At 38.2% G+C, this 23,638-nt stretch overlaps 1 protein-coding gene across 26 annotated transcripts in view; it reads left to right on the forward strand.

Annotated features, from left to right (window-relative positions):
- Nucleotides 1–644: 644 nt before the first annotated feature.
- Nucleotides 645–23,638, forward strand: part of CREM (cAMP responsive element modulator) — a 70,312-nt gene continuing 47,318 nt past the window's right edge. For 18 of the 26 annotated variants that reach the window (XM_019741711.3, XM_019741713.3, XM_019741721.3 and 15 more), the window contains exons 1-3: nt 645–783; nt 9,066–9,166; nt 18,588–18,711. In XM_019741711.3, the coding sequence (XP_019597270.2) occupies nt 9,123–9,166; nt 18,588–18,711 (168 nt within the window). In that variant the 5' untranslated portion in view covers nt 645–783; nt 9,066–9,122. Of the gene's footprint in view, nt 784–951; nt 1,725–9,065; nt 9,167–18,587; nt 18,712–23,638 lie in introns of those variants that run through there. The other 8 variants (XM_019741714.3, XM_088789676.1, XM_074324686.2 and 5 more) reach the window with 6 other exon arrangements.

The following is a 23,638-nucleotide window of genomic DNA, read 5'->3' on the forward strand; positions in this document are numbered from 1 at the left end:
AGCAGACTGGGCTTGGGCATAAGGGCTGCCAGTCGGGCCTCCCGAGGTCTCGCGTCCAGCCGGGGACACCGGACCTAACGGCGTTTCTCAGGACGGCGGACGCTGCAGGGGCGTGGGAGTGGGGAGGCTCCTGAGGCTCTGCAGGAAGCGCCCCCGGCCGAGAGGGACCCACGACACTCGCAGAGCTCAGCTTTGGGTCTGCAACCATCATTGGCTACGTTTTCAAATTATTTGCTTTCGGTTACACACGCAGCGAGGGAACTTCCGGCTTCCTGCAGTTCCTCGAGCTCCGCCCCGGATTCGGCCTTGCCCCTCCCTCCCGGGTTTCTCTTCCCGGCCCCGCCCCGCCTCCCTAGGCCCCGCCCCCTGACCCGGCCCTTCGGTACAGCCTCAGGCCCCGCCCCCTGACACTTTTTCTACCCCCGTTCCATTTAATTGTTGGATTGTCAGCGCCGCACTCCCGCTGGCGGCCGGCAGGGGGCAGAGTTCGAGCTTGGATTTTTCCGACGGGCGTCCCCCGGGAGGCGGTCGTGGAGTGGGGGAGGGGAGGACGGGGCGCGCGGACGCTGTTCGGTCGGCTGCTGCGTTACTTTTGGTCCTGGCTCGGCTGGGAGGCCGCGGCTACCGCATCAGAGCTGACGTGCGCAACGTGGGGTCGCCGCCGGCGCCGCGCCGGGTTGCTGGGCGGCGGCGCCGCTCCTGAGCAGCGGTCGGCTGGTCGTCCCCACCTCCTCGCGTCCGTAAGCAGTGACGAGCGCCGCTACGTAAATCCCTTCGCGGCGGGTAAGTGGCGCGCCGGCTCGGACCAGAGACCCAGGAGCAGGGACGCGGCGCAGGAGGCGGAGCGGAGCGGGGGCATCGGGTGGCCTGCGGGGGTCGGGGCCCCGGGGCAGGGGCGCCGGGCGGGCGGGCGGGCGGGAACGGGGACGGCGGGGCTCCTCGGGCGGTCTTCCCCGGCCGCTCCCACTCGTCGGTTCAGGGTCGCCTCGGTGTTGGCCGCACAACTCTTCCCGAGCGCGGAGCTGCTCATCTGTGCTCTCAGCCTCCGTGACTCCTTTGAACTTGGTACACGTTGGAAAAGTCATTCTGAAAAAGCCTTCTTGCTCTGAGGAGTGTGGTCCTCGCTCTGAAAAGAAAAGGGAAACCAGAAGTAAGGACGTTGGTTTATTTACCACAGCCGGCTATTAGTAGCACCTTTGTCCCAGTTTTATGTACTCTGTTGGGATATAAATTAACGTTAACCCATTTCTTCTCCGAAACATGAGTCTGAGGGACATCGCTGTTGACTCGTTTTAGTTCCCAGACGCGGTCTATCTGGTGAGATAGTGCGAACGAGGAACAAATCCGCTACAAATCGCGGTTTCTCTTATTGTTTACTTTTGATTTTTGCCCTTTTTTGGGACCACCTGGCAAGGTTCCCACAACATGCTGAACAGGGCACAAACACATTTTCAACGTAGTTCTTTTGTCTTACTGCTTTTTGTAAGTATACCGCAGCCCTAAGTTTGAAATCATTTAGCCGTTTCCTGAACTGTGGTCTGTAAAGCTGCCGTCAGTTTTCGATCATATTTTCAGAAATTTTGACTTAGGATCAGCCTGAAAGTCTGACTAAAACTGAAAGAGCCCCTTTAAACAGTGCCGGTTACCTACGTGACTTGCATAAAATTTCTTTCTTTTCTGCTTAATTTGTCGGTCTGCTGGGAGTGCAACCACCTTTCCATGAGGTAAATATAAATCTAGGTGCACAATGAGAGGTGAAATATGAAAATTGTATTGGATTACGTTAATAATTCATGTTTGCTGTTTTTTTCCCTTTGGGTACATTTTTCTCTTAGCCTTGATCTGCTTTTTGGGTAACAAACTGCTTTCCTTGAGTCAGAGTAGTGTTTAAATCTTTGAACTTAATGTTTTCCCCCAAAGGAAGGCAACTTGCACACTATTTTGGCCAATGAATGTTAAGTATTAAAAAACTGATGTTTAAGGAGCTACTTACTGATCCAAACGTAACTTTTAAAGAGATATTTGAATGTTTTTGATCCTGGATGAGTAAACACTGAAAATATTGTCTTATAGTGTTGGTAATTAAAACGTTTTTGGTGAATTTGTAAATAGATCAATGTAAGTAAGCAAATGCTTTCCCAGTGACTTGCTGGTCAATCTGCAATTGTTTTGGTGAGTGTGAAGTTGTAATTATACTGATGTTTTGTGTACATATTTTGTAAGAATATGTGAATAAATTTTTATTGGATATATAAACACAGAGGAGCTCTTTAGTCTTTTTGTTTTTGCATTGCCTGGGAAGGTTAATGAAATTTGCTTCCACTGATGAATTTAACCAACTCCCGAAGCCATTGACTAGTTTCCCACTGAGGAGAGTCATTCATTGCATGATTAAAATATGAAATCTTTAGAATTATGGCCATTTCATGGAAAGTAGATATGAGTTTCAGATTATTAACAAATGTAAGGAATCCTCACTGAATCTTTATCAGTGTAGACATATCTTTCTGACCTTGTTTCTTCCAACTTGATATTCTCTACATGTAAGTATTGGGCCGAAAAACAATACCAGGTTTATTATTGAAGTGGGTAGTCTGTTGGAAAGTGCTCAAATGTGCTGTTCTATTTTAGACTTTAAAAAATAAAACTGAACAATGCAGACAGTTAACAGCTGAACCATTGATATTTTGACTTGCAGTCAAATTGGCCATTAAGGAAATAAGCCTGAAATGTCTTTGAATTGTTGTTTCTACTTTATTGAACTGATGGGTTCATATGTAAAAATTAACTTTGAGAAGGGTTATTGTAACATTGAATGTGATTTCGTATAATCAGTATAGACACACGTATAGGTTATAAAAATATAGATTTCAGGGGAAGTGTTTCTCACCCATTTCACATGTGTTTCAGGGGAAGTGTTTCTCACCCATTTCATATCAATATTTATTTCACAGGTAGAAATATTTAAAACAATTTTGTTAATTTCCTTTAAAAAAATACTTTACCATAGGAACTTCACAGTAAAGAGTGTGCTGTTGTTGGGTAAATAAATGCTTTCACTTATCACTCATGGGTTTTCTTTTTTTGATGCTCTAGGATATCCAGTAGAGAATAAGGGAGAATGAAGAAGAAAACCTAAGGAGAACGTTAGTGGGAATTTATGTTGATATAAATCATGAAGACACCTAGAGTCTTATTGGTATAATTCAGTTATAGCAAAGTTTAAAAAATAAAATATTTTGCACGTCTGTTCACTGGCCTTCCTAGAGTGTTGAAGGCAATTACTGGCAAGGTTTATGTGAAACAATTTTGATGAAAAGCATAGGCTCGAAAGTTGTATGGGAGTTTTGCTTAAAGACTGTTTAAATAACTGTCTCCCTCGTTGAGGAAGGATGTTTGTCTCCAAGAAAATCTTACTAGCAATTCTTGTGTGAGGGTCTTTTGAAACTTCCCAGTTCTCCTAAAATAGGAAGCATCTTCATGCATATTTTCTGAACAGCGTACAACCAGAATAATTAAATGTTAATAAAATCCTGTGAAATTTTAACAGTGGGGCTCATGTGATTATATTACTTGAGATTTTCACAAAATAAACTCAAGTTTCTTTAGAGTTATCTTACTGAAGATTTTTTTTTTAACTCAGCAGATTTAAAATTAGACCATCCTAATTCAGAATGTTAAATGTCATACAGTTTTGTTCATAATCTCAAACAGCCTCAATTTTTATGCTGCATTGATTATGATGAAAGCTTCTAGCTCTGGAATTGGGGCAACTATCCTACATAAAGACTTAACGTTACTGTATATAGATGCATAGGATGCTTTTGCTACTTTTAAAAATTGATGGAGGACTATAACTTATTAGGCATGTTTCTGTACCTAAAAAGATACCAGTTTTGTTCCAAGTTCAAATACACAAGATAGGACCCATCTAGGTAAGTATAATAACACTGAAATTAATTTCTCTGCACTTCAGGTAATTCAAGTGTCTTATCTACTCCTTCCCAGATTTACAAGGTTGTAATCAATGCAGTTGTACTTTATTTGTAGATAAGTGTTTTGACATGTACTTAAAGTGCAGTGATGAAGTATGCTTCATAGCAAAGCGCTACAGTGACTGTAACCCAACAAATAACTCCCCAAGAAATTTTAAAATTTGTTTCCCTTCAAGAAGTAGTGGTGGTATGGGGAGAGGGAGCTTGGAGAGGTAGAGATAGATAGGCAATGATTATTTGAATTTAATTTCATTTCCTTTCTAGCTGCCTATTCTGCCGTTCATTAACTGTGAAGTAGCCAAAAGCAGGCACCAGGTGGGGAGTGAATTGAAAAAGAAAGAGATACTTGAATAGTAGTTAATCCTTTGGTGATTTTAGGAAAGAGTTAAGACTCCTTAAATAACAGCAGGTATCTGAAGCAATTAAATTGGCGAGACCTTGAATCTGTACTAGAAAGCTGCCTGATTTTTATGTATGAGTCATGTTCAAAATATTAAAGACATTATTTACAAGTGTTTCAAATAGCTTTACAAGTAACTGCTCCTGGCTACTTCTAACACAAAAGTGTTGATTGTTACTTGACAGTTATGCTAAGTTTGCTTCACAAAGATTACAAAACATTACAAGTGTTGTAATTTCCTCTTATTACTGTCTCCCTTTGTTTTTCCTGTACTCATCTCCTTGCGTAAAAAAGGCTCATCCCTGTTGACTGGAGGTATACGGCTCTTGGGAATTACGTCTCTCTTCTTGCTACCACTGCTTCTCCCAAGTTTCTCGTAGTCTTAGTTGAGAAGAACCAGCTTTACAATATGAGCTTCATATTCTTCCTTTGTATTTCAAACCTTATTTGCTGTTGCTACTACTTAAATTGTAGTTAACCTGTAGAGATCTACTTTCCCAAGAACTAAAACTTTGCTTCATTCCAGAACCAAAGTAACAGATGGGGCTTTTCTGTGTTCTTTCTCTTCCTACTTCCATAAGACGTGAATTGCATTTCATTCCACATTCTTTTCTTTTTAATTTGTCTATGCTATTTGCAGTGGTGGGGTTTTTTGTTTTGTTTGGGGTTTTTTGCCTTTCTTGCCAAAAAAAAAAAATCTCAATGCATGATTTGCAATTTCTATTTTGGGGGTTTTGAAAGTGGAACAAGAACTTAGATCATTTTACAAGTGTCTTTATAAAGAATTTTACATTTGTGTAACATTTCCCCAATATTTTATAGTTACCTTCCACTGTAATATCTAGTCCAAAAGCAGGATTTTTTAAAGCATCCTGCCTTTGCCTTTCCAAAACATTCAACTTAGTGTCATAGGAACAGCTATCTTTTAAAATCATTTTATCTATTTAATAATTAGATCTGACATGCTATTTAACGGAATTCCAAATTGCAACAGTAAAGTGGCTAACATAATCAAGTTTGGTGATAATACAACTAACTGTTGGTAAACATATACCATAGCTGGTAGGAGCAGAAGTGCCTGGGCACACTAGAGAAGAACTGGTGGGCATTAGCTAAACAGAAGGTTTTACAGAAGGAATAGAGAACATCAGTTAAGACAGTTGGTTGATGAGGTGGATATTGGTTAAGGAAGCTTTTATATTCTTGTAAAGTTGCCAAAGAAATTTGATTCTTATTATATACCTAATTTTTCTAGAAAGTTGAGAGAGTAATGTAATTAAGCACAACAGAGGAGATGTTCAGAATTTTGTAAGTGTAAGTGCTATCTTTAATCGCTTATTTTAAATATCTGTAGAGAGCTATTACATTAAGGGATACTTGATAGCATTGAAATTGATTAATGCCAGAGGGTGAATAGAATAAGACACCGGTGAAGAGTAAAGTGAAAGCCAAATATTTTTATAGTTAAAACTGATGTATAATAGAAAGTTTTTGTCAACGTGATAAATGGCCTTTTTTCCAAATACAGCACAGAAATCCACATGAAGGCAAAAGATTTTTAAAACGTGTTTTCCTCTCTCGGTATGAGGTATATGCATACAATAAACTTATCTAAAATATACCTTTCTACTCTAAATAAACTTCCTTGGAGATAGAACTTGAAAATTATTTTTGTGGAATATTGGTAGTATACAGGACATAACATCAGTATTCTCTGATTTTAGGCAGTAAGGGGATCAGTTTAAAAATTACAACCTCAGGCTGTATCATGCAACATGATGAATTCAAGGGGCATGTTTTAGGTTAAATAGAATATATATCATATTAAGCCCATCATGAGAATGCATTGGGACATTTGAGCTCTTCAGCATTCACATGTTTGTGTACGTGCAGGTGAGGGATCTAGATTCAACCCACTAACAGCATGTTCTAGGGCATTAAAACCAGGCTTGGGATAAGATCAATAGTTTAAAAAGCAGTTGAGTTTTTCAAAGTATGCATAGTTCATACTGTAGTAGAATGGGACCTCCTGCCTTCCAAATCCACACCAGGTAATTCTGAACCTGGGAAATTGATGTAATAGAAAGGAAAGGCATACCTTAAAATCTGAAAGCTTTTACAACAAACTTTAGTAAGCAGCTACCAAACATTGGATATCTAGTAATAAGGTAAAGGGGGAACCATTGGACAATTTTGAAAGAGGAAATAGCATATTTGGTTTTGCATTTTGAATAGTGTGTTCTAATGGAGTGGATTATGGTGGATTACAAAGGTTTGAGTGAGGTGAAGTAATTATAAGGAGAGGCTTATTACTGTTTACAGGGAGGCTGTACTGCTTTTATCATGTCAAGAAATGATCAGTTTCAGAACTAAAGCAGTAGCAATGAGGATAGAGAAAATGGAGCAGTTGAGATATTTAGAAAATAAAATGATTGAGGCTAATCAAGCTAGTGGTCCTTGCTTATATTCCAGGCACAATTAGACCTTTTCATTTATTATTACATTTCCTCCTCAAAACAAGATTGATATCATCTCCATTGGATAGATAGAAAAGGATGCTTGGAGAAATTAAATAATTGTTCGAGATCACACAGCTGATAAGTGATAGAACTCAAGTTAACACCCATATTTACCTCTAATGCCAGTGCTTTTTATACGACACGCTTCTATGCTACCACCACTAGCCCATGTTGCCTCCTTGGGAACTGGGGACACGGAAAGTGCGGAGGAAAGGCATAGGTGGACTCCCAGATAGGGTGGCTGGGTCAGGTGACGCCAGTCACTGAGATAAGAGTACAGCAAAAGGAGAGAGACAGAGCGAAAGAGTTGAGGTTAGTTTTGAACATCTTGGGCTTGAGGGTCTGTGAGCAATCCATTCAAAGACGTCTAACAGGCTAACAAAAAGGCTTGAGCTCAGGAGAGAGAAGTCTGGGCTGGAGGTGAGATTTGAGACTCATCAGGTGAGGTGGAATAGCCTAGGGAAAATGCGGAGGAGATTTTTGGGACTGGAATCCTGCGATACCAACCTTGTAAAGAATGGACGAAAGAAGACAGAACAAAGGGCTGGATAATTTAGAAGAAAAGCATGAAAGTGGTGTCATTAAGAGCTCAAGGAGGAAGAAATTTGGAGAGTAGGAAATGCTGTGGGGATGTTAAGATGGAGACTAATTAAAAAGCATCCTTTTGAATTTGCAAGCATGTCATCACTCAGTGATGATTTCTTAGTACTTGGAATGAAATAATTTTCTGGTAATCCTGAGTCAGGATCCGGTTTACCTGACGGTCATTCTGATATGAGGCCAGTCTTTTTTGCCATCCTGTAGCGGTGGTGGCAGGAAGCTGGTACTTTCTGCCGTGCTGCTTGCCTCGGGGAATAGGAAATGGGTGGCTGTTCCTGACTTCACTAAATATACCTTTTTCTGCTTTTTGAATTTTGAACCATATTACTTATTTAAAAATTAAACTAAAAATAGTACCACGAGAAATATAGAAATGAGCAGTTATTTCTCCTCATATGGTGCCATGATCATTATTCAAATAATTTTATTGTTATTCTTTGTTTAAACGTCTGTTTCCCTCAGTAGATTGCAAGCTCCTGGAAAGCAGGAACATTTTATTATCTGGTATGGGTGCCAATCAATGGTCCTTGCCCTTGGTTACACAATTTTTTTTTTTTTTTGGAAGATGTCCCATGTAAAATGATGGCAAGATATAACAGAACAAGGTTTAATCTAAAAGAGTGTCACCATTCTTACTTTTTGTTCACGTTGTAGGTAGCCTGGATCAAATGCCTTTACCATCTCTTGTTGTCCCTTTGCCTGGGAGGCAGGGGTATGTGGTAGCAGTAATAACCATTTCCTTAGTGCCCTTAGTGTGAGGTGTGGCCAACTAAGTTTCAAAATTGACTGTGATGGTGTGACACCATTTTAGAGGGGACGACTTAGGGAACCGTCAAGGCGGTATGTCTGTGGCTAAGCTCCACCTGCTAGATGTGTGCCTAGATGGTTCTTTTGGGTGTGCACATTGGGCCTTTCCAACTCTAAGGGCTCCCAGATATCCTTTTGTCTTTTTCTTTGCCAATTTTACCTCATTCAGCATGCTAAATGCGTATTTTAAAAAGATACTAGTTAAAAAAAAATGGGTTTAATTGCTACAATGTCTAAAACAGCTTTTTTAATAAATTGAAAGCTATTGGAAGGAAAGTTTAAATGAACTGATAATATTTTGTGTGGAGTTAAAATTCTTTGGCAAAACCCAGTTCCAAAAAAACGGTTGACAAATTTGTTGCAGTGGAGTGAAATCTAAGAAAAATGATAAATTCGTTCAGTTTATTAAGTAATTATTATCATTTTTAAAATAGAGCGGATGCTTATGAGCAATACATAGTGTATATTAAATGATTTAGATAGCACTGCTTTCTCTTCCATAGAAAAGAACCTGAGAAATAGCACATGATTTGAATTTTTTGAATTTTTTTCCTAGGAAGATCATAAAATTGAATAGAAATAAGATTGAAAAAAATACGGAATTGTTTTTAGCTTTCTAGTCTGTCTTTTTTTTTTCAATTTTATAGAAATTAGAGTATTTTTGTGATGTAGTTTTGAGAGGTTTTATGTTTTTAAAATTAAAATGTTATGATTTCCCAATTCAACATTATAATTTTACTGCAGGATAACGAAAGAAGAAAACGAGGAAGGAGCAAAGCATTGATTATAAATGTCTTAATAATGAGCAAATGTGGCAGGAAAAAATATATTAGGACAAACCCAAGGTAGGTGGATATATGTTTTTCTGTCTTTTTGAAAATTCTACTTAGAGCGCTTAAAAGTTAAAATGATGGATAAATTAATGTAGTTATGTACACACATACATGTGTATGTATGTAGATATTATGATATTAAATATAATCATATGTACCCAAATTATTCAGCCATTCAATTAAGGAATTCATCTTCTACCATGTACTGTACTAGGCTCTATGGCGACAGAGACATGCACGTTCAACTTCTGCTAAGTGCTGGCCTTTTCAGTTAGAAAGGAGACCTTCTATAAGGACATGGACAGAGTTTTTTCTCTTCCTCCCTCCTTGCCTGAAGGCTGCCTACACTTGTACCCAACAGTTGTAAAAACAAAATCTCTACCAGTGTTTTATAGAAATCCAAATAGAGTTTTTCAAGTTTTCTTTTGGTTGCTTTCAGAGACATTCTGGTTCATCAGTTGGCGCTAGTTTTAAAAAGAAAATAAGTTTTCTATGACATTTTTGTAAAACTATTTAAAAATAAAGACTAAAAGCAACTTTAATAATTTTCCTTTTCCAGCTGGATTCTGTTTTTAAGAGGTGAAACAAATTCTACAAGGGTAGGGCTCTGCAGTGTAATTTGTCTTGGCAAAGTGGATGCAACTAAGATTTTAGAAGTTTATTAGTTAATTGAACATTTTCATTGTAATTAGGACACTGCCTTTGTCTTATTTTTTCTTCAGATATTTTTGGCCTGTATTTCCCTTCCCCTTCTTTGTTCCTATCTTCTCTTTTGAGAACACTTTCCTGGGTGCCTATGATGACATTTCTTTAATATGTTTTTCCTTTTTCTTCTCATTTTGCTTTCTACTTTCATATCTGTGTGTGCTTGATACATAGGTATGCCGAAATAACTTTGGTCATTAATTACCTCGTTATTTCTATAATTGTAAATCTAACTTGTAAGAATACATTCCTTTGTATTCACTTCTTGAAAGTATGTTATTGGTTGTCTACCTATTGTTTGTGTTATACTGTAACAACAGTACTGTATGGTTGTACTTCAGTATTTTGGGGAGTAATTGCAGTATGATATAGATGTCCTGTTAATGTTCTAGAAAATAACAGTAAGCAGACAAATACAATTCTACCCCCCAAAAGTATTTCACCCAAGAAATCTTTGAAAATTGTCCTAATGGGTGGCTCCTATTCATTTAAAACAATAGTTGTATCAACTTTTTGTTAAACTAAATCCAAATATATTCAGAACATATTAAGATAACGATTACTTTTCTGTCAAAGAATAAAATGGCTTGCTAAATAATAAAAAGATTTCAGATAAAATATTTAATTGTCATTAAGAAAAGAATATTGCTACTACTGTTAATCATCGGTTTAAATATACCCATTTTAGCAAATCCTTATCTGTTTAGAATTGCAGAACTGAGTATTTGCCAGTATTTTGCTTGTTGTTAGTTTGTAGTGCTTAATGGACTTTTGTTTTTATCATCTTATGTTTTTATTTTTATAGCTATTCCTTAATTTATAATTACTAATCGGCCTTTTCTCTCTAATAAGGATTATTGTTTAAAATTAAAATACTATATAATTTCTTATTAATAATTTATAGATTATTTAATTAATTTTAGTGCACTGTGTTTCATATTTGATTGTTATAGAAAGTGAGATTTGGGGGTAAATAGTTTATAATACGTCTCTTCAATTCTAGCTGTAAAATATATAGTGAGCAATGCAGGATTATAAGGGATCATTCTCTTAACTTTATAAATAAATTCTCTCTGAAACTAATAAAAAAAAAAGAAAGTAAGACTAAATGTGATAAGACAAAGCAATATTACAAAATTCTAAGTTGGCTCTGAAAAAATAAAGTCATTTTCTGGGCTATCTGAGGCTGGTATACAGATGTTAATGTTATGTGTACTTCATTTACAGCTGAGTTCCGGCTCCTATATATCCTGCAGAGATAGTGTTTGAAAGTGCGCAGTATAATGTATGATCCATGCTGAGCACTTAAATGTTAGTTGAATCATCTGCTGTGAGTCCTGCCCTGGGGTTGGTTTTTAGTGGGTTTAGGAGGTTATACTAGAGAACAGTTAGATGTAGATCAACAGAATAAATTTGTTAGAAAATGATAGGGTATGTATTTTAAATTAATAGTGCTGAATTTCTTCTTCTTTTTTTTTTTTTTTTTGCGGTGGTGGGGGATGTTGGGGAACAGTGTTTTTCCAGGGCCCATCAGCTCCAAGTCAAGTCATTGTCCTTCAGTCTAGTTGTGGAGGGCGCAGCTGAGCTCCAAGTCCAGTTGCCGTTTTCAACTTTAGTTGCAGGAGGCACAACCCATCATCCTGTGCAGTAATTGAAACGGCAACCTTGTTGTTAAGAGCTCGCACTCTGACCAACTGAGCCATTCAGCCGCCCTGAATTTACTGTTTTCTAGATGATTTTTACCATCAAATAAATTGATTTTAGTATCACACATTTAATGAATGACATGTACTGGGCACTATGCTAAGCACTCTAGAAGAATTCAAGTGAGATGAAATTAGAATATACATCCTAGTGCGAAAGACAAAGCATATCTGAATGAAGACGGTGACAGCAATTGCAGCATACTCAGAAGCATGCCATTGTAAAATGTTGTCTAAACTGGGTATGGAAAGAACCCTGAAATCATATTCACAAGACCTCTTGTTCACCTTCCATTATGCTATTATGTGCCCTGTAGAAAGTCACTTAATCTCTCGGAATCTTATTTTTTATTTTAGTAACGTCTGACAGTTGTGTATTTGAAAAAAAATGGCTTTAAGGAGGCCGAACGCAGAGTGTGGGAAGGAATGGAGTGACTGGACATGAGGCTGTAAAAGTAAAGGGGTCACGTTGTGAAAGAGATCAAATGGCAGTTTGGTTTGATAGTTCAAAACCTGGCTATGCCATTCAGTTCCTTTGTGGTAAGATCAGATTCTTAACCTCCCTGTGCTCCTTTTCCCTGTCTCCAGAACAAGAACTGACTATATTGAGCCTATAAAGTTGTTACGGATTAAAACTAGTAGGCATTTACCACATGGTAAGCACTTAAAAAATGGTAGTTGTAGTTATAATTCTAAGAAGTTTAGATTTTGTCCTACAGTCAGTAAGGGGCTACTGCAGAGTTTTGAGTAGAGAAGTGTTTTAAACAGAAATGTATGTTTTAGAAAGATAAGTGTTGGCATATGCTAGAGTAGGGAGATAGAGTGATGGCAGAGAAGGGGACTAAACTCTTCAGCAGAAGGAATCAGCATACCTGGTGATGGTGTGGTGGGAGAGGAAAGAGGGTTTCATGGATGACACCCAGGTTTCCACGTGAGCATCCGGATGGGTGGTGAGGCACCATTTCCTGAGATAAGAAACTCAGAGAAGGGACATGTTTGTGGAGGAAGAAAAGGAATTTAGTTTTAGAGCCGCTGAGTTTGAGGTACCTGCAAGACATCCACCTGGAGATGTTAAAGCTGCAATTGGAAGACATGATTTTAGGATTCAAGAGAGACCTCTGGAGTAAGAGCTGGACTTGAGAGTCATAAGCTTAACACTAGTGTTTGACTATAGAGAAATGGATGATAGTACACAGGGGGAGATTTGAAAGTGAGGTGAGAAGGCTAACCAGAGCCCCGAATTCACACAATGTTGAAGGTTAACATTGAGTAAGAGGAGGAATTGTCAGTGAATCAGAAGAGAGTGGAAAATGCAGGATCATGACATCAAGATAGAGTTTGAGAAGGAAGATGTCAGTGGTTTTGAATGCCGCTGAGGAAATCAAACAAGATAGGACTTAAAATGAACGTTAGATTTATTGGCAGAGATTGGTGGCCTTCACTAGGGAAGTTTTAGTGAGACAGAAATCAGTTTGGGGTTGTCTGGGAGCCAGCGGGAGGTGAGAAAATAGAGATAGTGCTGGCAGTTCTTTAAAGTAGTTTAGCAGGGGACGAAGCAGGATAGCTGGAGAAAGACTCTGGTTCGAGGATGTGTTGTGTGTGTGTCTGAAATTGAAGATCCTTAAACATGTTTAAACCTTGGTAGAAGGAAAGCACTGGAGAGGGGAGAGGATAATTGATAGCATAATGCCCCTGAAGAGGCATCCGTAGGACAGGTAGGAGTGGGGAGGCAGGAGGTGAGGTAAATGGTGCGTGTAGGTGTAGTGGGTTTGTTGATTTGGTGGCAGGAAGTTGAGGGAGTTCTCATCTGAAGCAGGAGGCAGGGTCTTAAACAGGTAGTAGTTTGAACTCAGGGATTTCAGAAGAGGGAGAAAATTTGAAATAGTTGTGGAAAATGGGAGAGTAAACTCACTAGGAAAATAATAAGATTGCTGCCCATTTGGGGTTGAAAACCCTGAATTCAATAGCCTTAATACTCTGTTTTACGTATGATTTTATTCAGTATTATTGTTCATTGTCCTTGCTGCAGGCATAGGGGAGACAAAATTGGGTTTGTCTGTTATTGGCATTTACTAAACAGATACAACAAAAGGAAAAAGGGACAAGGGAGTTTAGGGTATTGGTATTGGCAAACAATAGTTCAAATGAGAAACTGTGGATTCTAAGTTGAATAGGGTGTGATATGAAATAAGGTGGAGGCTGATGGAAAGGGAGAACGTGGTCTGGAGATCTCAGTGGAATAACATGGGTGGTGGGAGTAATCGAGGTGCGGGGTAAGCTGGGAGGATAAGACGTCAGAATTAATTACTTCAGAGATGGAACACTTTTGAACACAGGCAAGGTCCAGTGTATGGCCAGCCACTCTAGTAGATGGCTGAAGTGGAGTGGAGACAGGCATTGAAGCGAGGCATCAGGGTGAGGGATGCGTTCTTCCCTTTGAGTGCTGAACATACACAGAATGGTAGGGAAGAAGGCTCTTGAGTCAGGCACCAAAATCTTCAGTTTACAAGCTGGATGTGAGTAGAACATGATGACTATCATATGGATGAGTACAGGAGGGCACACCAAATTATTAGGCTGGTGCAAAAGGAATTGCAGTTTTTGTGATTTTTAACCTTTTAAAGCACGATTACTTCTGCACCAACCTAACACCTCGAGTCTCAGGGGAACGAGGGTTTTTATGACGGGGCAGAAAAGGAACAGCTTGGAAGTCGTAGTGGGCATCAAGGAGGATGGCAAGTCAACATCCTGATCTTGATGAGGTGTGGGAAGACGATCAGCTCTCTCTTGAGAGGGGCATAGAGGCTTTGGGGGTTCTAGGTAACACATGGCAAAGGCTTGGAAGGAGAACAGGAGTGAGCCATTGTATCATGGGGCGGAAAGGAAGCACTAGCTATGAGAGTGAAGATGAAATATGGGAGGAGCTTGTGTCTTTGACCATGACTGGAGAAATTGGAATGTAAGGTATTAATGGAATGTAAGGTATTAATGGATGCAATTCTGGCGTGCATGCAGAGGCTTCGGGGCGGTCTGTGGTCTGTAGAGTGGACAGCAGCAATTGTGAGGAGCAGCAACTCAGCCGCTGGTCCAGTGTTGGGATAGGAAGTTGTAGTGAATGACACCAAGTGTAGCAAGAAGGATGAATGGCGGTAGCCACTGACCTTCCATTCCTGCCTTTCTTCCCTAGGAGGCTCGGCCTCGTGGCATCCTAATTTAGCTGATATTTAACTATGTGGGATTTTTTTGTAGCTGGACTGGTTCTGACTCACATATAGACACATGATTCTAGCTTTGGAGCTTAAATGGACAGTGATGCTCTTGACTGAAAGAAGGAATTTAAGGGAAGGGACAGGTATCTGTGAAAACTCTAGGTCGAGATGCTCAGTAGGAAGGGGTGCATAAATAACAGATTTGGGAGTTACCTTTCTACAGAATTGAAGAAACCATGGTATATACATTGCAAAAAGAAGGGCAAAGGATTGAATTCGGGGAAATACCCTGGAGAAAAAGGGAACAATTAAGGTGATTGCATCAGATAATGTATATAAAAACACTTTCATGTGTGAAACATTTAAAAATGTTTAATAACTTAAAAGTCTTTTATTATATCTCTAAAAATGAGTCCTGAGTAGTTTAGGTTTACCTTTTTGAACATTAGAACTTTTTAAATGGAAGTCTTCCTGGATTCTATTATGTATATCCCTCTCTCCTTAAAGTATACTAGGTATTAGTAAAGCTTTTTTTTTTTCCATTTTTATTTATTTTTTTAAATTTAATTTTAATTTTTAATATTAGTTTCAGGTGTACAAAACATCATAATGATTAGACATTTACACCCCTCACAAAGTGATACTACTCCTCTGACATCGTATGTAGCTGTTACAATACCATTGACTCTATTCCCTATGCTGTACTTTACATCCCATTAATATATATCTATATCTGTCTATCTGTATATGGCAAGATAGATATACAGAGGGTCTCAAAAACATGTATGTACATTTTAAGAAAGAAAAAAGCTATTAAAATTATAATACTCAATATATACCGATAACAAAAGTTGAATACAAGTCATGTTTGACTTTGCAATTACAAGAGGTGCTCAAAGCGGTTACCATCAGCGTCCAGGCACTTCTGATTACGGTGAACTATTGTTTGAGCAATGGTGACCAAAGTGTCCACTTGTTTACATTTTTTCAGTATCCCGGTATATATATTTAATTATAGTTTGACATTCAATATTATTCTACATCAGGTTTGGGTGTATAGTGCAGGGGTTAGGCATCTATACAATCTATGAAGTGATTCCCCCCGTAAGTCCATATGACTCAGGACAGTTATTGTAAATATCACTTAATGAGTTATAATAAATCCTTCAATTTCTTGAATATAAAGAACTAGGCAACTTTATCCTGTATGAACCCAAATTGCTAAACCTTTGGAATTCTTGAAGTGTTTGTTATATTTTATATAGCTTCTCCTTACCCCTGCCCATTGTCAGCTGTCACTTCTTATAGCCAGTATATTTAGACACCAGATAAATGAGGGTTGTATTTGAAATAAAAACGAATGGGTTTAAAATATGGACCAGAAGAGGTTCTCTTCAGTCAGAAGTTTTGGTGTATGGTCTTTGGGCAATTTGTTTCCTATTAACAAGTAACCTTTGCTTATTGTCTGGTTCTTGGTTGAATTCTATGTAGATGTCAAATAGTTGAATTTTATACAATATAGATTGGTTCCGTAGATAAGGAACAACCTAGAGCAGAGGAGAAGCCTGAGTGAGGTGGACATTTTGCTATCCCAGAGTATTGAAAGCTATTCATCTGATTCCATCCAACCTTACCTGCCCTACTTCCACTCATCCTCCTCCTCCCCACTAAATCTAAATAGGCTCCCCTATCACCCAGATTCTCTATATAATCAGCTATAATATTTTCTAAACATACTCTGTACCTTTCTTCTCAATCCTCCTTTCCTTTTCTACCTGGTGAAAAAAATCTTCATTCTTCCAAATACAATTCATGTGGCCCCATCCTAGGGCAGACTAAATCATTCCCTCCTATGTTTCCCAAAGCATTTCATACATAGCATCCTTCGCACAATTTAAGTTACTATACTTGTATTACTGGTATACCTGATAGAATTTACCAGTAAGCTAAGTTTTTCTCAGGATTTAATGTACATCAGAATCTCTTTAATATAAAAAATTGATTCCCAGAAAGTTTGATTCAGTAGATTTGGGGTGGAGCCTTGAAATCTTCATTTTTATTATTATTTTTATATTGGTTAATTCTAATACAGGATGGCCAAGGACCATACTTTGAGAAACCAAGGGCCAACTAGTGAGTGAATTCCTTCAGGGCAAGAGTTGTAACTAACCAACTTGTGTATTTTCAGGGCCTTTCATGTAGATATTGCTAAGTGAATGTTTCTAAAATGAATAGAGTTTACTGGGGAAGGCCTTTCAGTATGTAATATTTGAGATAAAACTCAAATTCTTGGCAGAGCCTTAAGAGAGCTTTTAATAAAGGTGTGAAAAATAGCATAACACAGCATTTCTCGAGTCGTTTCCAAAACACTACTGCTAGGACATGCTTTGTGGAAAGGGGGCTTTTGGTGGTTAAATATTTTTTGGAAAATGCTGCCTATTAGATCTGCACCCTCCACCCTTCTCAAAGCAGACTAGCATATTCAAGCTTCTGGGAAGTCATACAAAACCCTTTTAATCCTAGTTATTTAAAACGTTTTGACTAAGCGTTCCCTTACCCTCTTTTCCCAGATAATACCTTTTCATGTCTTGCAGAACTGATGCTCTGAAGTATTATCTTCGGGAACTGCTCTCATAAGCAAAAGTAGCGCCATGGGAATTGGGAGTTTATGATCGTTGGTGACTTATACTTGCCTGGAATTGGAGAGGCCCTGCTGGGAATTAATAAGAATAAAGAAATTTGAGGATATTGAGGGAGAAACATTTTTTTCATAATAGACTGTAGATTTTTATTGTTTATAATTGTTCTAAATTGTCATGATCATAAGTATTAAAATGACTAAATAGTGAGAAGTAACGACTATAGCTGACAGGTTTGAAAATGGAAGGCTTAGAAGGTAGTTAAATGGCTGTTGAAATGCAAAAGAAGGTAGTGCAAGATTTAGCTGAAGGGTCTTTCAGATCTGGCAGTTAATTAAATATGGGGGAAAAGGTCTATACATTGATAATTCAAAGCTCTAAGTGGCCTGTATATTATTTGGATATGTATTCTAAGGTGGGGGGAAAACATATTATTGACAATTGAAAGGATGTACAACAGCAGGGAGTAGTTCCTATAAGTTTTTAAAATTTGATATTGTTTAACTTGTTTGCATTTTATATTTTCTCCTAGTAGGATAAAATTTGTTACAATAAAGTTTACCTTCTATCTGGAAAGACTCCATGTAGAAATCATTAACTTAAATTGAAATCATAGGCAAAAAAATTGTCAAATGTTTGTCCTGCAAAAATTAGATTCTCCTCTTTAACTGAGGAGCTGGATGACAAGTGGTTACCTCAGCGGTTCAGTTTGAGGGGCTTGTTTATCATACACTACTTAGTGCTGACAAAGCTAGGCGTACCTTTATATTATAATGCATTTTATTTAGACAGTAGGAAAATTCTTTAATACTACATCATTATAAAGTAGATATATTAGGCCTTGAGAATCATAGAATATTCATACTTTATTTAAATTAGAAAACCTAATTTTACTACTCATACTACAGGGCTTAAAATAATTATCAAAGAGATTTTATTGTAAGTTTCAAAAAAAAATTTTTTTTTTTTTAAATATCTGGAGAGCAGAGGAGGTACCTTAAGTTTAGGACTCAGAACTTAGTTAGGCGAGTTAGGACTCTGTCACTGAACCAATTTCTTGAAAAAATAAGATACAATAGTACATTTGGATGACAGAAATGAATATCAGAAAGATAGGTATAAAAACAAATGTTTCAGATAGGACCTTAATATTTCTTCCTTTTTATTGTTTTTTCAGACAAATGACCATGGAAACAATTGAATCTCAGCAGGATGGACGTATAACTGATTCCATGGCAGAGAGCAGATCTGCCCATATGCAGACCCAGTCTGGTCAAAATTCAATCCCTACTTTAGCTCAGGTAAATTCAGTGTAGATAGTAGGAAGACACCGATGGAAGTTAAACTATATAGAAATGAGAATCATGTGTAGATTCTGTTTTCTTGCAACTTATCTTGTTTCCCTTGTTCCCTGGTTATCAGCCATTCTTACTGATTTGATTTTGAAGAGAATCTGTATGTTTGAATTATGTTTGAATCGTAACTTTGCAGTGCTCACTCCACTGCTGGGCAAGGAAAAACGAAACCTTTCCACAATACTTATTCCTCAGATTATTATTTGAGAAGGTTGATAATTCCAAACTGGTATAGTTTTATACTCGTAGCTATAAATATGGCAGAACTCTTACCTTTTTGCCCAGTATATATTTGGTTTGGTCTTTACTTTCTTTTTAGTTCGGTCTTAAACTGAATTGGTTTCATTTAGAGAGTACCAGTATGAGTTAGTGTCAGCTCCTAAAATTTATTTCTGAGATATCTATAACAATATGTAGTAAAAACACATTTATTTGTTTAGTTCGTCAAATATTTATTGAGTACTTCCTGTATCTAAGCACTATTCTAGGTGCTTGGGGATATGTGGTTCCTGGCCTTAAATATCTCATGGTTTAGTGGGGCAGACGGGTATTTGAATGATAATTCCAGTTCTGTAAGAAGTGCTATCAAATGTTATGTACAGAACGACTAAGGCGTGCAGAGGGAGGGAGCACCAGTTGACTAGGAGTGCTGTGAAAGGATTTTACTTTTGAGTTGGACATAAAATAAAGGGTGCATAGGAATTTACCAGGTGGGTAGGGATAGGGAAGAATATTCTAGGCCAAGGAAGACTGCAGTCAGAGAACTACAGGTGTCAAGGTTCCTGGAGCTTAGGGTCAGGGATGGGAGCTGGTCAGGTCAGCAGAGTTTGATACATTTGAGAGTATAGAGTATCCTGTATTCTAAATGGTCTTGAAATATTTTCCAGTGTTCACTGTGTTGAGAACATTAGTAGCTGTGTGGAAGCTGGACTAGCAGTCAGCGACTGGTAGTGGACACCATCTGGGTGGAGTCATGGTAGTGTGAGGACAGAGCCACAGAGAGCTTCCCACCGTATCCTGAAGAAGAGAAAAGGCCTGATGGCTGACTAGAAGGCCTACGGGGCATGCCAGGCACTTCCTGGGTTGTCTCAGGCCAGATTGGTTCCCATCAGGTCTCTTCTCTCCCAAGACGGGGCCCCAAGCACCCAGCCTGCTTTTCTTTCTTCTTTGAAGCTCCTGACACCCACTTGTTCCCCAGGGGTTTCCTCTTCCCAAGTATTCTGCAGAGCTGCATCTCCCTGGCAACAACCCTCTTTTGTTACCCCGGTAGACAGGCATGCAGACCTTTGCTGTTAAGAACAAAAAAAGGCACCCTTTTGCTCATTTAAAGAAAAAAAAAACCATGTTCATTGTGGAAAATTAGCTAAGTATATATTATTATAAAGAATAAAATTATCCATCATCTTAACATGGAGAAACATAATCATTGTTATCATTTTGGTCTATATCCTTTAGTCTTTTTGTCTGTGTGAATAGAATAGAATAGAATGTACGTATTTTTTTCTCATGAATTGGGGATTTTCTGGAGTTTTTATAACTATGTTTTGGTCTGTAATTCTGCCTTTTTGCTGGACGTGGTAGTCTAAAGCAAATCTTTCTTCTGCCTCACTTCCCTCCTTTAGGAACTGACTCACTGACCTTCACACATGCCTTTTCCCCCAGCCTTCTGGGCCTGCACAGTCAAAACAATAGCTCTCCATTGTCTAAAGATGATAATTTGCAACTCTGAGGACCTTCAGCCTGCGTGAGCCTCAGAAGTTGCTAAAGAGGTCAACCAATATGAAGTCTGAAAAATAACCTTGGATGTATGAGGTTTTGGAATTGAATAGGAGTCCAATGAACAGAAACAAGGTTTTAGTAGGTTAGAGAATAAATGAGGGAGAAGAAGTGGAAATTGGAAATATAGATTCTTTAAGAAATTTTTCTGTGAAATAATAGAGAAACATGGGTCTGTGAGACAAAGAAGTAAGAACGGGGGTGTGGGAAAGTTGGGAGTGTTTTGAATAAAATGGAAGGGGGAGATAGGGACTTGTGGGAAGGCTAAACCAGAGAACTGGAGAAGCCTGTGGCTTCCATTCATAATGCTTCCTTTTTCCAAAATCTCAAGTATATCAAATGCTGATATTTATTAAATCTGGATAGCAAGTTCACGGACTTGCTATATTATTCTATTTTATATGTTTGCAATATTTGATCAAGAAATAAACTGTGGTTTTTATCCTTCACATACCAGGCATGTTAAGAGATTAAGAAGTACTTTGTATGCAGGTTTATTGATTATTTTGGTTAACTAAGAGTTACCCTCTATCTCTGCCATGCATGGATCGTGATTTTTCAAAGAATTAGGACACAATTCTCAGCAGTCAAAATTTTCTAAATACAATTACTAATTTAGATTTTTGTGGTGCCTGAAGCTCTACATTTATGAGTATTCATTATTATTATGCAATAATGTATAATAGAAGGATTAGGAAATCAAGCTGAAATCTATTAAACGTATAATGTATGCTAAAAGTGATTGACTCTTCTGAATAATTCCTGATACCGTTGTATTTACTTGCCGCTTGTTTCATTTTCTTCAAAATAGAGGATTGTAAATTCACAAATGTTTTAGACTTAATTCAGTTTTGTATAAAGAGGAATTTATAACAGTTACTTTCCTTTTTACATGGTTAAATTATTGTTAGTGTGAGAACAGAAAAGATTCAGCTGGTTTGATCCTTTGCATCTTGTCATTTGACAGGAGTAGTTTTGAGTACCTTGGCTTTCCAAAGCATCTGATAGTCAAGTTTACTCTGAAAATCCTCCCATTTACAAAGATCTGAAAACTTGAGCTTGCTCTTGGCCCTCAGGCCTCTCTCTGTTCCGCTCATTGGGGGCAGTAGTGCACCAAGGGAAACTGGAGTTTGCAGTTTCCAGGTTTTCTATTTTATAACTTCCCAGATAAAAAATGGAGCCTTTCACTTCTATCTGTATTCTAAAGTAAACAGAAGTCACCCTGGTGATAATGTCAAAGAGCTGGAAGCAGGAGTTGCCATAAACAGCCCTTTGGGTGGCAAGTAGTTGAGGTTAAATATGACTAGGCTTTCTTTCCTGAGGATATTTTTTGTGTGTTTGTGTGTTTTTAAGGAGGGTGCAGCGCACAGTGGCCTATGAGGGCGATCCCCCACAACTTGGTGTTCTTAGCACCACGCTCTAACCGACTGAGCTAACTGGCAACCCGCCCCCACCCCCTTTTTTAAATGTTGATTTAATTTTAATTGAAACTGGTATCTTGTTTGTTAAGTGTATGTGATAGAGTCCATCCCTCTTTCCCCTGGAAAAACTCTTGGCAATAAATTAGACAGTCTATTTTAAATAACCAAACCAGGAGGAAACCCTTTCCAAAAGCCAAAATAGTGAAAAGTAAAATTACTATATATACAGGTAGTTTTAAAATAGTCATATTTACATCCTCTGGAAATAATATAATCTTCAAATGGCTAATGGGAAGTTAAAATTTCTTTTGTGATTAAAGATGTCAAACACAGAATGGAATGATGCTCCCTCATATATATAAACTTAATAATTTTTAATATTTTTGTAGCACTTGCCTCATCTATCTTTTTCCCCCCTTTCTGTTGAAGTATTTTAAGCATCTCTGCAGATCTCAGACATCGTGTCATTTCACTCCTACTTCTGGGTATGCAACTCTTAAAAGATTATGGACATTTTATTATGTAACCAAATGTCATCATACCTAATAAAATCAAGCATACTTCCTTGGCATAATATGCACTCCATATTCATATTTCCCCATTTATCTCACAAATGTGTAATCTACTCTGAGAGCAACATGAGTGAGCAACATGAGTGACAACCAAGAACTTTTCCAAGTCTCTTGGGAATTAATGCTGCCATGAAGATCTGGGTGGGCGAGGTAATCCAGGTGGAGCCACTGGAAAGGATGTACTTTAAAACTAGTAGTTTAAAGGATGTACTTTAAAGCTTCATTCCTTGTCACTGCTGATGGAGCTGTGGCCTATGTGTGACACCTCAACAATGAAAGCTAAGTAACTCATTTATAAATGACTAATTTTCAAAGTTTCAGCAAGGAGAAAGGAGGGATGTAAGGTGTGGAATCACTAGTCTTAGAGCTGGAAGGAGACTCTGGAGATCAGCAGGGTCAGCATCATGCTTGGAGAGAATTCGTTCTCCTATAAAATTGAACCTTTCAGAGGACCTGTGTATTTTTGGAAACAAGAGGACCGCTAGGGAGCAGAGAAAGCCACTAGCGTGTAGAGTATATTGTTCAGGGCTTATTAATCTCCTTTCTTATCCTCTCTGTTCTGAATGCAAACAGTATGTAAAGAAGTACCTCAGAATAAAGCAGGCCTGCCATGCAGTAGGGGATTGAAGTAGGGATTATTTAACAAAAGATATGTTTTAATGTATGAATTGTAGGTTTTCTGTTGTGTTTCCCCAGAAATAAGACCTAGCCAGACTATCAGCTCCAATGCGTCTTTTGGAGCAAAAATTAATATAAAACCTGATACTATATTATAATTATATTATGCCTGGTCTTATATTAAAATAAGACCGGGTCTTATATTAATTTTTGCTCCAAAAGACGCATTAGAGTTGATGGTCTTATTTGGGGGGAAACATGATATTTCAGTCTGATGGAAAATTGACATAGTATATGTCATTGTTTTGGCCAAATGTGCCCCAAATCCATCTTCTTGGTCCTAAATAGGACCAGGAAAGATATCAGTGGCTATCAGAAAACAAAGCAAACCCAAGCAGCATTTGTTATAGATAATGGGTCAGCAACATCATATTTGTATATTAAAGATGGTCTGCATTGTGTTAGATTGATTTGGTATATTTACTG

Source organism: Rhinolophus sinicus, chromosome 1 (assembly GCF_057876585.1).
Source record: "Rhinolophus sinicus isolate RSI-liver-muscle chromosome 1, RSI-T2T, whole genome shotgun sequence".
NCBI classification, from domain to species: Eukaryota; Metazoa; Chordata; class Mammalia; order Chiroptera; family Rhinolophidae; genus Rhinolophus; species Rhinolophus sinicus.